At 42.8% G+C, this 14,771-nt stretch overlaps 1 protein-coding gene across 5 annotated transcripts in view; it reads right to left on the reverse strand.

The window, feature by feature from the left end:
- The window catches only part of ZDHHC1 (zDHHC palmitoyltransferase 1), a 63,667-nt gene that overhangs the window by 29,764 nt on the left and 19,132 nt on the right, over positions 1-14,771 (reverse strand). For all 5 annotated transcript variants that reach the window (XM_073307316.1, XM_073307320.1, XM_073307317.1 and 2 more), the window contains exons 2-3: positions 8,366-8,584; positions 1,492-1,667 (exon numbers count right to left, since the gene is read on the reverse strand). In XM_073307316.1, the coding sequence (XP_073163417.1) occupies positions 1,492-1,667; positions 8,366-8,584 (395 nt within the window). The remainder of the gene's footprint in view (positions 1-1,491; positions 1,668-8,365; positions 8,585-14,771) is intronic.

A 14,771-nucleotide genomic window follows, 5' to 3' on the forward strand; every position in this document is an offset into this window, starting at 1 on the left:
CTTCTCAATTCCTATTACTTACAATCTGCTCTGTCTGCAGACCCTTCAGCTCCTTCACTTACTTTGCCCTACACTGCACCTTGGGGCTCACTGAGTTGGACCATTCTGGCCTCTATCCTTTGTCATCAGCCAACATAAAAAGCATGGAATTAGCATTGCTCTTGGTGTGAGCAAATACAATCAAGCAAAGCAAACACCCCTCTTTGATTCATTCTGATATGCCAATTTTTTCCTTCACCATCTGCCATCACCCGAAGTTCTCCCAGATACAGATACAATGAAATAATCAAGCAAAAACTTCTGGAGCCTTGATAAACTACACCCTGTATAAACTATGCCCACTCGTCACAATATTTACAAAAGAAAAGCCTACCATATTTTTCTCCTTCAAATCCCTCCATAAAATTCAGTTTTACCACAATTCCTACCTAGTGTTGCCAGTAGACAGCACATATGCAAGTAACAAGCTACACTGTGCATACTGCTAGTCTACATGAAAATGTGCTCCTGCTGTTGCTACCACATCCCTCCTCTCCCCCATCCTGACCTGCTTGTTTGTTTTCTCCACCTCTTGTATCATCATTAATTAAGACTGCAAGCTGTTTAAGGCAGGGAACTCTTTACTGTGCATTGGTAAGCTATCTAGCACAATGGGGCCCTGATCCCCCAGGGGACCTCTAGGCACATTATAGGAATGATAAGAATCATAACCTCCAAGACACAGCCACCTTTACAAATATGATACATTCAGTACTAAACTGATAATATAGTGATCTGACAGCTCTTCTCCCATAGCCCAGTGAAGTCAGAAAGACTTCAGTTGACATCAATGCCGCACTGCATCAGACACATAATCCCATGGGGACGAGCCTCTCTCAAACCATGATGCTAAATATTCCCAAATTTGCCTTTTCTGAGTTTCTGAGGCCTTTTTCCCAAGTTTAGAGATTTCTAATCTGGAAATGTCCACTAAAATGCTTTCAATCTGTGAATCTCTTTACAAATTCTGCTACCCCATGTTAAGCGTAATGTGTCCCAAGCTAAATATCTATCTTCAAATTGGTATGTGCCCAGAATCCAAACACAAAGAAATTCAAAGAATCATAGATTCCAAGGCCAGAAGATACCACATCTAATTTGACCTCCTGTATAACAGGCCAGGGAATTACATGTTGACTCCTCGTTGTTTTTCCTGATACAGACTAACATGGCTACCACTCTGAAATCTGGGATTCAAGTAACACAGAACTAAACCCAATACAATCTCTCCCCCAAAACAGGAGCTCAATTGAAAATACAGTAGAAACACAGATACACATGGTGGAGAGCTCAGAAGTCTTTATGGTCATGAGTTTGGAGATGAGCACATTATGCTCAGTTTGCTATCCCAAAGTCACATCCCTAAAGACTTTAGGGTACCCATCCCATCCCATCTTCTAACTCTGATGAAGAAAGAAAAAAGAAGGGGGGGTGTTTCTGGGTGGTACTTACACATCCACATCACAGACATGGCAGTGACGGTTTTCGATGACATGAGCATGTTGGTTACGGCTGAAAGTGGCCAGCTGCCCTAGGTACTTATTCTCTCGCACACTGGCGTCAGCTGGATCAATGGAGACTGCAGTGAAATGAACCACTAGGTGGCAGATAAAAAACACTCCTGGACACTGAAGTACATCGTTAAGGAATGGCTCAGAAGATTAACTCTCATGCTTATCATCAACAAACTAAATCCAAACAAGCAAGAAATTTATGGTCTACAATTAGAAAGTCTCATGCAGCTGATCACAGTATCACTCAAAAATCTGCTCCTCATTAAGACTGAGAGTTGCCTATCTCACCCCCAATCAGTCTTTCTCCAGGCAAACTTAGCTAGGTCTGAAGGAACAATGCTTCCTGTGATCCTGTGAGGGAGTACTATTACCTTTCTGTTACAGAGATTTCAAGAAACTTAATTTTTCTTGCCAGTAGCTATCCTTCTTTGAGTGGATTTTCGACAGGTTCCCCCCAGGGTGCCACCTGAAGCTGGGGTACCACTGAGCCCTCTGACCCAGCAGCCTGGGCTCCCTCTCACACTGTGCTGTTGTGACAAGCTGCAAAGCCCTCTAGCCTGCCCTTTCACCAGCATCCACACAGGAAGGGACACGCCCAGCTGCAGTTACATGCAGGCTCTCTAACCACCAGTTTCCCAGCCTAGGACCCCAGAGCAGTACCATCCTGCCCTGGTCAAATCTGCCCAGTATATGTGTTTAATACCCGGTCCGCCTCTCCCTAAATGTGAAGAGAACAATGCACACTTGTGGTAACCAAGCAGAGATTTTCCCCAAGCACTCCAGTCAAAGCTCACTGATTTAGATTAAAACAAAAACAAGTTTATTAACTACAAAAGATAGATTTTAAGTGATTATAAGTGATAGCAAACAGATAAAAGCAGATTACCTAGCAAATAAAAAAACACAACCTAAGCTAAATATACTAAATAGATTAGATATGAATTAGCAGATTCTCACTCTGAGAAATTATACAAGCAGGCTGCAGATTCTTAAGGGGCAAGCTGCACTTGCTTTACACCTTGGAAGCCCCAGGTCTTTCATACACAGGCTAGAAATCCCTTTAGCCTGGATCCACCACTTGCCCCAGTTCAGTGTTTGTTCCTCAGGTTTACAGTAGTCTTCTTGGGTGGGAAGTGAAGAACCCCAGATGATGTCACTCCCTGCCTTATATAGCTTTAGCATATGGCGGGAACCCTTGGTTTCAAAGCTTGGTTCCCAAACCAGTTTGTGGAAAAATACTGACATACCAAGATGGAGTCCAGAATCATGTGGCCTGGTCACATGTCCTTATAGAGTGATGGCAGCCATTACTTAGAGGCTGTCTGAAGTATTCTCCGGAAGGCTCACTAGGTGGGGGATAAGATTCTCCCAAGGCCTATTGTTTTTCCTAATGGCCCATTGTCCTGAACAGGCCCTTCCCCACCCACAATTTAGACTGAAAGCATCTTGTCTAGTGGGCATTACCCATGTGTAACTACATTTGAAGTACAGCTACATAGTCAGTATTTATAACTTCACATACAAAAATGACACATGCATACGAAGAGGTCAATCATATTCAGCAAATCATAACTTTTCCAATGACACTTCACATGACTTATCTTGCATAAAATACACCATAATTATGCTATAATCATATAATAATATCACTATGAAGAATATGGGGTGCAATGTTACAGGATTGTCCATCCACGTCCACACTTCTGAGTCCATGCATTCCTTCGACATCTAAACCAAAACCCTCAGAATAGGAATGACCAATTAGGGTCAGATGTATGCTCCCTCACAGAACCAAACTTTCAGAATGAAATTAAATAAAAGAACTGTGACTCTGATGCCGCCAGTTCCTTTTGCTTATTCAGAATTACTACAAAAGATTGGGGAAGTTGGGATCCATACAGATTATCTACTTGAAGAGCCACAGTTCCTAGAAAGTAACTTTCCGTTCTGCAGCTATTGTCTCCAGATCTGCACTAGAGTACTGGCTATATCAATTCTCAAAGGAGATGGGTCTTATTATGGGGAGGGAGTTATTGTGAGTGCTGATTAAGTAAATACTGCTCTTCTTCATCAGATGTAGAATGTCTGCAAACTATTTTATGTAGTATAGTTGTAGCCATGTTGGTCCCAGGATATTAGAGAGACAAGGTGGATGAGGTAGTATCTTTTATTTGACCAACTTCTGTTGATGAGAGAGACAAGTTTTCAAGCTATACAGAGCTCTTCTTCGGGCCTGGGAAAGGTATTCTGATAGCTCAGTGGTTTGAGCATTGGCCTGCTAAACCCAGGGTTGTGAGTTCAATCCTTGAGAGGGCCTTTAGGGATTTAAGGCAAAAATTGGGGATTGGTCCTGCTTTGACCAGGGGGTTGGACTAGATGACCTCCTGGGGTCGGTCCCTTCCTATTCTATGAACAGCAATAACAACAGCCCCACCCCATCTCAGCAAACTTCTTCTCTTTTCTCCCCAAACGAAAGTCAAACAAGGGAGGGATTCCCTCTAAAAACTTTCTCTAGCTAAAGAGGAAGGAAATACGGGATGCTGTTAAAAGCATTGTAAGTTAACACAATGGATAACTATTTACATACGAAGTTATCAAAGAGATGAGAAGTCAACAGGGAAGAGCACACAGGAAAGAGACGCTGCTGGGGTTTATACTGTGTCTGAGTACAGACAATGATCTTTGGGGATATAAGAAGAAGGAAAGAACAAATCTCACTATCCTGCAGGAAGTAAACGGGCAGTGTGTTTACATTTGCAAAAACAGGATCTCAGCCAATCTTGGTTGAAGATGCTGCAGAAAAGGATTTGAATGAGGTAAGTTTCTTTAGACAAGAGAGTTACTTGTTAGTTAAGTTTAGTCTCTAGAAAGCGTGTTATGATTTTGTTTTATATATAACCATTTGTTTCCAATTTCCTTAGTTACTCTCACTTGAATCTTTGATAATAAACTTGCTGTTTTCACTATAAATATACCTCAGTGCTGTGATATTAAGCAATGTGCTGATCCTGAGTTGAATCATATAAGCTGGTTCATACACTGCCCCTTTGGGGAGAGCAGACCTGGTACTTCGGTGAATGTTCAGTCAATAAGGGGCTGAACATTACAGGGACACTTCAAAGTGTCTCAGGGACTGGGGTGCACCTATTGTTAACCTGTAAGGCAAAGTAAGGGCTGGCATAGCCCAGAGCACAGTGCTTGGGTAGTATGATGGAATGCACCCCTGTATTCACACCCAACACGCTACTGTAATAATCTTTGTTGAAAATATGACTTGCAAGGTATCAATTGAAAACTAATAACTTGCTGGTCAATATTATCATGGTGAAAAATGTATGTAGCAACATTATATGTAAAGTTATTAACATAAACTGAAACCATGACTGAAGTGTGTTTACCAGGCAAGTCTGGGAAGTGAGTAAACCTGTTTCTCAAAGATAAAGGACAAGTTGACGCACCCAGCCAGGTGTCATAAAGCTAATGGACCATCACCTATCAAGTGGCCATTCTTTGGCATGGAAGAGGGGGAGACAAGAGACAAACAGATTTGCATTTTAGCATACATAGGTGAAAAGAAACAGTGTAACACCTCTTCCACACCAGACTCCATGTCTCCTTGCTCTCCGCTGGGTAGAACTTAATCTAGGGGTCAGTCTTAGGAAAATGCATTTCAAAGGAGGACTAAGCTATAAAAGTGTGGGGCAAAAACACCCCAAGTTATGTTTCCCTGTCCATCTCTCTCTTTTCACCGATGAAGACAAAAGAAACAGCCACTGGACCTTGGAAGCAGATCCTGGCCTGAGAGTTTTGTCAGCAATGTACTGAAAATCTGTGGTGAGAACATCACCTGAAACCAAGTCTGGTTTGTTAAGTTTAGTATTAGGAAGTGTTTTATCTTTCTTTTTCTAGTAACCTTTTTGACTTTAATGCCCTAATACTTGAACTCACTTAAAACCTAAAATCTTTGTAGTTAAATTAACTTGTTTTATTCTTTAATCAAAACTAATCTAGTGTTGTGAACTGTGTGGGAAACTCCATTTGAGATGGGAAGCTGTTGTATCTTGATCCCTAGACTGTCCGAGAGAGCTGGACAGTGCTAAACACATGTTTTTGTGGAAAATCCAGAACTGGGAGTGTGTTGGGGTCACCCTGCATGTGGTAACAAAGGCGGATGGAAGCCAAAGTACAGCTGGATTGTGCTGTCAGGCTGCAGTTCCACACAGGCACTCAGGGTGTTACTTGAAAGCTGGAAGGGTGGTTTGTGAACAGCCCAGATGGGAGCTACAACAGCAAAGCACTGTAAGGCACCCAAGTTTGCAGGGTGAAGAATTGTGTGCAGATCGCTGTCTATTCCATGCTGGAAAAAAGCTAGAGGAGCTAATAGGCTGGTGGTGTCAGGGAGCTGACACCAAGTTAAGCACAAGCAAGACTCCCACATGCTGAAGGCAAGGGGGTAACAAGGTGACTCATAGTCCTGGGTACTCCGAGAACCATCACAGACTGTGACTGGGTTATGTTAACATCTTTGACTCTTTGGGCCCATATATTCCATCTAAATTAACACAACAGAGCCCATTGTGCTGGGAGCAGTACAAACAAAAAACAAAAAGACAATCCCTGACCCAAAGAACTTGCAAGAAAAGACCTCAAGGTAGCAACCTTATGTGTCTCTGCAGCATAGACATTTCTCAGATGTACTGTGGAATCTGCTTTGAACCTTGTGGGTGGAATGTGTTCCAAGATGCTCAGGTAACTTTAACACATGCATTTGTATGCAAAATTTGATCTGTGTAGAGAATCTCTGAGCAAAGATAGTCCTGGAATCATCTTCTAGGTTTTCTGTCACATACAAAGACGTGAACAGGATTTTAGTCCTTCAGAAGGCCATTTGTACATTAGGACTATGTAGTCTAGGCTCCACTGGTAAAGTATGCTGTTTATGGAAAAATACAAGTTCAGGTGAAAAACAGATACAACTTAAGCACAAACTAAAGATGTGGGCATAAGACTATCTTCTTTACAGAACACTTTATAAGCAAGTTCAGGTATTATAATTTGGATCTCACTGATCCATTGGCAGATTTTATTGTTACTAGGAAAGCTGTTCTCAGGGACAGATGATATACAGAACATTTACCCAAATGTTCAAACAGAGAATTGGCAAGACCTAGAATCAAGTCTCAACAAGGAGGTGATTCACAAATAGAAGAGAAGGTAGAAATTAGTTCTTATAGAAATCTTTTGATTGTAGGATGTCTGAACACAAAAGATCTTTGAATAGTGACTGGATAAGTTGACGATATGGACACCACATAAACTTCTACATTTTGGTTTTGGCTTAACCAGTCAGAGTTAATAAATATTTCAGGATAACAGAGATGGGGCAGGTGATGGAACTTGAATGCAAGGACACGTTTACCTAAAGATATTGATCTATCTGGTGCAACCTTAAATATGGTCTTGTGTCTGCTCCATCATAATACAGAAAATATTCAAATAACTCTTCCTTAACACTCTCATTATGGAAAACAGGAAAGGTTACTAATTCAGCAGAACCTGCCCTGTCACTCACTTACTGCTACTGCATCTGTTCCATGAATAAATATTTATAGCAGGGGTTCCCAAACTTTTTCCATGGTGTGGGCCAAATTTAAAGAGATTGTCTCCTAACAGACCGTTCCTCCAACACCATATGAAGTGTAGATGTAGCTGTGTCAGTCCCAGGATATTAGAGAGACAAGGGTGAGGTAATGTCTTTTATTGGACCAACTTCTCTTGGCTTGAGAGACAAGCTTTCGAACCACACAGAGCTCTTGAACAGCTGAACAAGAGCTCTGTATGGCTCAAAAGCTTGTCTCTCTCACCAACAGATGGTGATCAAATAAAAGATATTACCTCATCCACCTTGTCTTTCTGTTCCCCCAACATTCACATTTGAATATACTAACTCCCCTCCCATTAATAATCATATAACATCCTTTGGGCAACTATAGCAATTACCTGTATGGAAAAATAATATGAGGAAACTAATGCATTTGTAGCTATTTTTAACATGATTTAACAATTGGAAACAAGAAAAGCCAACACTATATAACTAGCCATCTTTCTGCAGCTCACCAATAAATGTTCCTCATGCCAGAGTTTGAGACTCTCTGATTTTGTAGAATCCCACAAATTTATGTGGCACTATTCAAAATACAAAAGAGGTGAGGTCTGTCTCTGATGTGCTTGCAATCCAATGCAAACAAATATCAATACAAACATGGGATAGCAGCTCATAACAAGAGAAATGTGCAGATATCCCTGGAAGAAAGATCAGCACAGGAAGTCTTCATGAAATAAATGAATTTTAAAGAGGGATTTGCAGAAGGAACAGAAGCTATTCCACACACAGGAGGCAGCATGAGTGAAGTCAAGAAGACAAGATTAGGAGAAGAGACAAAAGGAAGCACAGGAATATAGGGAGTGCAAGACGAAATGAGAGAGATATAGGCAATGGCGGAGGTGGGAAGAGCCTTGGAGGTAAGGACTACTAGCTTCAATGTAAAAAGTATAGAGATAGGAAGGATAGAGCAGAATGGTAATAACATAATTAAAGTAGTGGAAGAGAAAGAATCTCAAAAGAAGAGTTTTATATAGACTAGAGGAGAGCAAGCTGGTAGTTATCATCTCAAGGCAGGAGATGACATACAGATGATTTCAATCTCCAGGGCTATCTACAGTACCTAGATAAACTTAAAAATACCACCATTGCTCCATTATAGTTGAAGGTGTGTTTGTGATATAACATTAATTGTCAGTTGAAAGGATACAATGTATCCAGCAGGCACCCAGTGGTGAGGCAAGAGAGGCACAAGGATTCCGAAACCAATCAGAGCAAAGAAGAGATATAACAGCCAGGCAATAACCTGGAAGGGATGTAGAGGCCAGCTCCAGCCATTCTTTCGGGCGTGCTGAGATTGGACCTCAGCCGTTGTTTCACCCACCTTTTCTGGAGCTGTCTTATTAGGAGGTTTGTTGCAGATGTTCATCTACAGAGAGCAGGAAAAAACAACAAAAAGGTAATCCTAAGGAAAATCCCTTTCCATTACACTTGGCATTCTCAGAAGGTATGTCCAGAGATTCCAAGGCCAGAAGGGAACTATTGTGATTATCTAGAATGAACTCCTGAATAACACAGGCCATTGAACTTCTCCCCAAAACATTTGTAGAGCAGACCCTTTAGAAAAATAACTAATCTTGATTTAAGAATTGTCAGTAATGGAGAATCAACCACAATCCTCAGTGGATTGTTCCAATGGTTAACTCCAATTTACACCTTATTTCCAGTCTGAATTTGTTTAACTACAGCTTCTAGCCATTGGATCATGTTATACCTTTCTCTACTAGACTAAAGAGCATATTATAAAATATTTGTTCCCCATGTAGATACCAATAGATTGTAATCAAGTTATCCCTTACCCTTCTCTTTGTTGAGCTAAATAGATTGAGCTCCTTGGGTCTATCACTATAATAAGGCATGTTTTCTAATCCTTTAATCATTCTCATGGCTCTTCTCTGAACCCTCTACAAGTTACCACCACCCTTCTTGAATTGTGGACACCAGAGCTGGACACAGTATTCCAGCAGTGGTCACACCATTGCCAAACCCAAAGGTAAAATAATCTCTCTACTCCTACTCAAGATTCCCCTTTATGTATCCAAAAATTGCATTAAATCTTTTGGTCACAGCACCGGTAGCTCATTATCCACCACCATCTCCAAATCTCTTTCAGAGTCACTGCTTCCCAGGATCAAGTCCCCCACTCTGTAAATATAGCCAACATTGTATGTCTCCAGATGTATAAATTTACATTTAGCTGTATTAAAATGCACATTGTTCGCTTGCACCCAGCTTACCAAGCAATTCACATTGCTTTGAATCAGTGACCTGTCCTCTTCATTATTTTCCACTCCCCCAATTTTTGTGTAATCTGCAAACGTTATCAGTGTATTGGAAAATGTTACTGTAATGGAGCCCTGATCTTGGGTCCATTCTCTTTGTAGCTGGAGCTCTCAAACCTAGAGAGTTCTGTGAGGATGAGAACTTCTTCTCACCAATCAAAGATTGCTTTGTTAGACTTTATAATTTTTCGTTATTAGTTTTTACTAATATTATTTTAATAAGTTTTAAAACATCACACTTCTGAATATAAAATAATTATGTTACCAAACACCTCTCCCTTCATTCTGATTTATTTCCCTGCCCTACTTGTGAATGAGCTGAATATGAATCAAACGCTAATCAGATTCCTAGCTTGTATAGAAGACAGGCCAACCAGTTCAGAGAAAACAAGAATCTGTTTTCCTCCCTCACCATTCACTCAAACCAAATAATCAAACTTGTTCAAAGATTTAATTTTTTTCTCTTAGTCATTACTGCGTCCTTTGCCCCAAACCATGGTGATTGCCACAATTCCATGGTATAGTCGACACCGAATAATAATACCTCCTGCAACGAAGTGAAATCTGCCTTCGTCTTCAATCAAACAGCCTGTTATCGGTTTCCAAAGCTATCACAGGAAAATTAGGCCTGGTCTACAATACAAAGTTAGGTCGACGTAAGCTGCCTTGCACTGACCTAGCTGTGCCTGTGTCTTCACTAAAATCTGTCTCCCACCGATGCAAATGCCCTGTTACAGCACACAGTAACACCACCTCCCCAAGAGGCACTGAGCCATGGTTGATGTACTGATGCTGATGCAGTGTGAGTCTAAACACTGCATTACCCATGTTGACCCTAACAGTCCTCCAGCAGGTGTCCCACAATGCCCGACTGACCGTTCTGATCACAACTGTGAAATCCACTGCACAGGGGTCATGGAGACTGGAATGCCCCCTATCCCCTTTAAAGACCTGCATATTTTTCAAATGCCTATTTCGTGATTCCCAGCTTGGCGAGCACACCTAGCAGTTCTCCATTGTTGTATGCAACTGCCCAGCTGACCATGACAACTACATGCTCCAGACACAGTCCAGCTTGGAGCAGACAGGAGATATTGGATCTCCTGGGACTGTGGGGAGAAGAGACTGTGTAGGCAGAGCTACTGACCAGCCACAGAAACAAGGATATCTATGAGCAGATTGCACGGGGGATGCAGATGCAGGGATATATCAGGGATCCGCAGCAGTGCTGTGTGAAACTGCAGGAACTTCGGCAAGCATATCCGAAGGCCTGTGAAGCCTGTGAGGCCAGCCAATTCAGTGCCAATCCACAGACCTGCCCCTTTTACAAAGAGCTGCATGCCATACTTGGCAGAGATCCCACCACTACCGCACACACCTCTGGGGATACTTCTGAGATGTCCATGCCACAAGCTCCTGGCATGAACAGCAAGAATGAGGAGGTGGAAGAGGAGGAGGATGGGGGACATGCGGCTGGGGGAGTCCAGCTATGCTGTGAGCCAGGACCTGTTTGAGACTCCACTGCAGTCAAGCATGGGTGAGCCGATGCAAGGGAAGGAACCCCAGGTAAGTGTTTAATTGTTTTTTCCATTATAATGATGTATTGATGGTGCCCCCAATTTAACAGGACATGATAATCGAGCTTTCATTAATTTACTCGTACTAGAAGAGGTAGTTGTACAACAAAGAGAGGTGGAGTTGTTATACGCTTTTCATTCCCCTGTTGAGTTAGGCAAGGAGGAACATGCAGAGTAATTTGTTTATGTACATAGGGATGTCCCTTGAATCCTCCAGAGATCTCAATGAAACTTCCATGGAGGTTCTCTGCAATCCTCTCCTGACAGTTTCTAGGGATGGCAGCCTTATTTCTTCCTCAACGGTAGGACACTTTCCCAGGCCAGTTGTCAAGGTTCCTTCCCCACTCTGAATTCTAGGGTACAGATGTGGGTACCTGCATGAAAGACCCCCTAAGCTGATTCTTACCAGCTTAGGTTAAAAACTTCCTTAAGGTACAAACTTTGCCTTGAACCCTATGCTGCCACCACCAAGCGTGTTAAACAAAGAACAGGGAAAGAGCACACTTGGAGACGTGTTCCCCACAAAATATCCCCCCAAGCCCTACACCCCCTTTCCTGGGAAAGTCTTGATAAAAATCCTCACCAATTTGCATAGGTGAACACAGACCCAAATCCTTGGATCTTAAGGGCAATGAAAAAGCAATCAGGTTCTTAAAAGAAGAATTTTAATTAAAGAAAAAGTAAAAGAATCACCTCTGTAAAATCAGGATGGGAAATACCTTACAGGGTAATCAGATTCAAAACATAGAGAATCCCTCTAGGCAAAACCTTAAGTTACAAAAAGACACAAAAACAGGAATATACATTCCATTCAGCACAACCTATTTTACCAGCCATTTAACAAAAGGAAATCTAACGCATTTCTAGCTAGATTACTTACTAACTTAACAGAAGTTCTGAAGAGCATTCCTGATCTGTTCCTGGCAAAAGCATCACACAGACAGACAGACAGACCCTTTGTCCACCCCCTGCCCCCAGCTTTGAAAGTAACTTTTCTCCTCATCGGTCATTTTGGTCAGGTGCCAGCGAGGTTATCTTAGCTTCTTAACCCTTTACAGGTGAAAGGGTTTTGCCTCTGGCCAAGAGGTATTTTATAGTTCTGTATACAGAAAGGTGGTTACCCCTCCCTTTATATTTATGACACCAGTTGTCAATAACTTCGGCAGGCACCATTGCAGTACACAGGCTAGAGACCTACAGGCCCAGGAAGCTTTGGGATGCCAACAGCAGCTGTGCACTCTGTGCCTTTGTTACCCTCAGGCATGAGATAGCAGCAAAAATCACCACCACCTGTGGAAAACAGTGCAAGTATTCAGTACCATTGCCCTATACTCATAGTTTAATGCAACCAAGCAATTCCCTGCTCATTTCCCTCATACCTGGAGGGCCATCGTCACCATGGCTAGTGCTGTGAGTAGCACCGCACTGAAGCACTCTGGAGCAGAAGTGTCAATAAGTATGTCTTGTTTAAAACTTTAGGGGAGCAAAGGAAGGGAGTTCTGAATATTAACTTTCACTTTCCGTAGTGACTCTATTGACAAGGATAGCTCTGTATGTTGCGGCCTTGAGGCGTTCCTCCTCCACACCTGTGGAATGCCTGAACCAGATAAAGAGGAGAAAGAAAAGGACTCAGGATGACATGTTCAGTGAGACCCTGCAAGCCAGTGCTGCATCAGACTATGAACAGAGAGCCTGGAGGATGAATACTGCAGCAGACTATATGAAGAAAGAAAGAGCAGACAAAAGAAAGACCCAGGAGCCAGAGAGGAAGATGCACCAGAACATAATGGGGTACCTCCACCAGCAAACACAGATGCTGCAGACTCTTGTGCACCTACAGGTTCATCAATCACTGGCTCACCTCCCTTTGCAATCTATCGGAACTCTATTACAGCACCTCCCTTTCCTTCCCCCCTCCCAACATATCACATGGCATCAGGGGCTGCAGATCTACACCTACCACTCACTGCAGGAGACATTAAGGACAACCACAGCTTCACATACAGTGATTTGTGAAAGCCTCAGTAGCAATATGTGTAGCTATTATGGACAGAATGTTCTTTCCCCTTGTTAAGTTCTGTTCCAGTAATATATAAAGTTTTTAATGCATCTGATTTTAAACTGGATGGATTTTTCTTTGCATTGGTTTTCGTACTGAATAACATTCTATTATTTGGAAAATAATTCATCTTTATTAGTTCACAACATATGCTGTGGAGTGCTTAGCAGTTCTGAATGCACCTACTTACTTGGTACTGCACAGTGTGACAACTCATTGGCTCAGTGAGAAACACAGTGTAATAATCATAAATGTACAGCAAGCACCACCAAATTAACAGGTGCACTGACCCTGTTATAGTCATAGATGTATACCAAGCACCACACAATTTGTAACAGGCCAGGGAGAGAACACTACACCACAATGCATTACTGTGACTCACTGTTAAAGTGCACTTACAAAGTCTCCCTGAGCAGTATAGCTGTGAGAAGTAAGGCCCTCAGTTGCACCTGCTCAGTACTTCTGATGCCCTAATGAGCCAGCTAGATTGCTTGCCGGTCCACCCTGCTTGATTGGCTGAGGAAGCCAGCAGACTGGTTATTAAACCTAGCAGCAGCAGCTTACTGGCTGCTCAAAGCACACGTCCACAGACTCTGCCTTCCTGAGCTCGCCTCTCCAAGCCCTGCTCCTGCTTTGCTCCTCCATGCTCCAACCCACATCCTGCCCTGCACTCAGTCTTGTTCCAGCCTTGCTCCTGCATCAGAACCACCCCTCCTCCTGCCTTTCCTGATACCTGATAATCCAGTTCTGACCCTCTGCTTTGACTCCTGACTCCGACTGTCTCTCAACCCTTGGCTCTGGCATTGGGACTCCGATCACTAGGCCCAACTCCCATGCTGACCACGAGGCCCAACCTGCCTGCATACAACTGGGTCCACTGGGTGTCTAGCTGTTCAAACACAGCAGACACTCCACGTCCACCCTCCACCGCTGCAGCAACTTTTCTCCCTTTGCTTCACAGATATTATGCAGGACACAGCAGGCAGCGATAACCACTGGGATGTTTCTTTCACGGAGATCCAGTCTTGTGAGGAAACAATGCAAACGTCCCTTCAATCGACTAAAAGCCATTCAACTTCATTCTGCCCCTGCTGAGCCACTAGTTGAGCCTTTCCTTGGTGTGATCAAGATGGCCGGTGCATGGCTTCAGAAGCCAGAGGAGCAAGGGGTAGGCTGGGTCGTCCAGGAACACTACTGGCATTTTATCATTGCCAGTGGTAATGTGAAGGTTGGGAAAAACTGTCCCTGCTTCCAGTTTTCTGAACAGTACTGTGTTCTTAAACATGCAAGCGTCATGCACCTTCCCTGACCGGCCCACACTGATATCAGTGAAGCGTCCTTGGTGATCCACCAACATTTGCAAACCATAGAAAAGGAGCCCTTTCTGTTGATGTATTTTGTGGCAATGTGGTCTAGTGCCAAAATGGGGATATGCGTGCAATCTATTGCCCCACCGCAGTTCAGGGCCCTCATTGCTGCAAATCCATCCACTATGTCCTGCACATTGCTGAGATTCACATTCCTGTGTATCAGGAGGCAATTAATGGCTCTGTACACTTGCATGACAACACCCACGGCAATGGATTTTCCAACTCCAAAATGATTTCCCATTGACTGGTAGCAATCCAATATTGCAAG

The sequence above is a fragment of the Lepidochelys kempii genome, chromosome 12, assembly GCF_965140265.1.
Source record: "Lepidochelys kempii isolate rLepKem1 chromosome 12, rLepKem1.hap2, whole genome shotgun sequence".
Lineage (NCBI taxonomy): Eukaryota > Metazoa > Chordata > Testudines > Cheloniidae > Lepidochelys > Lepidochelys kempii.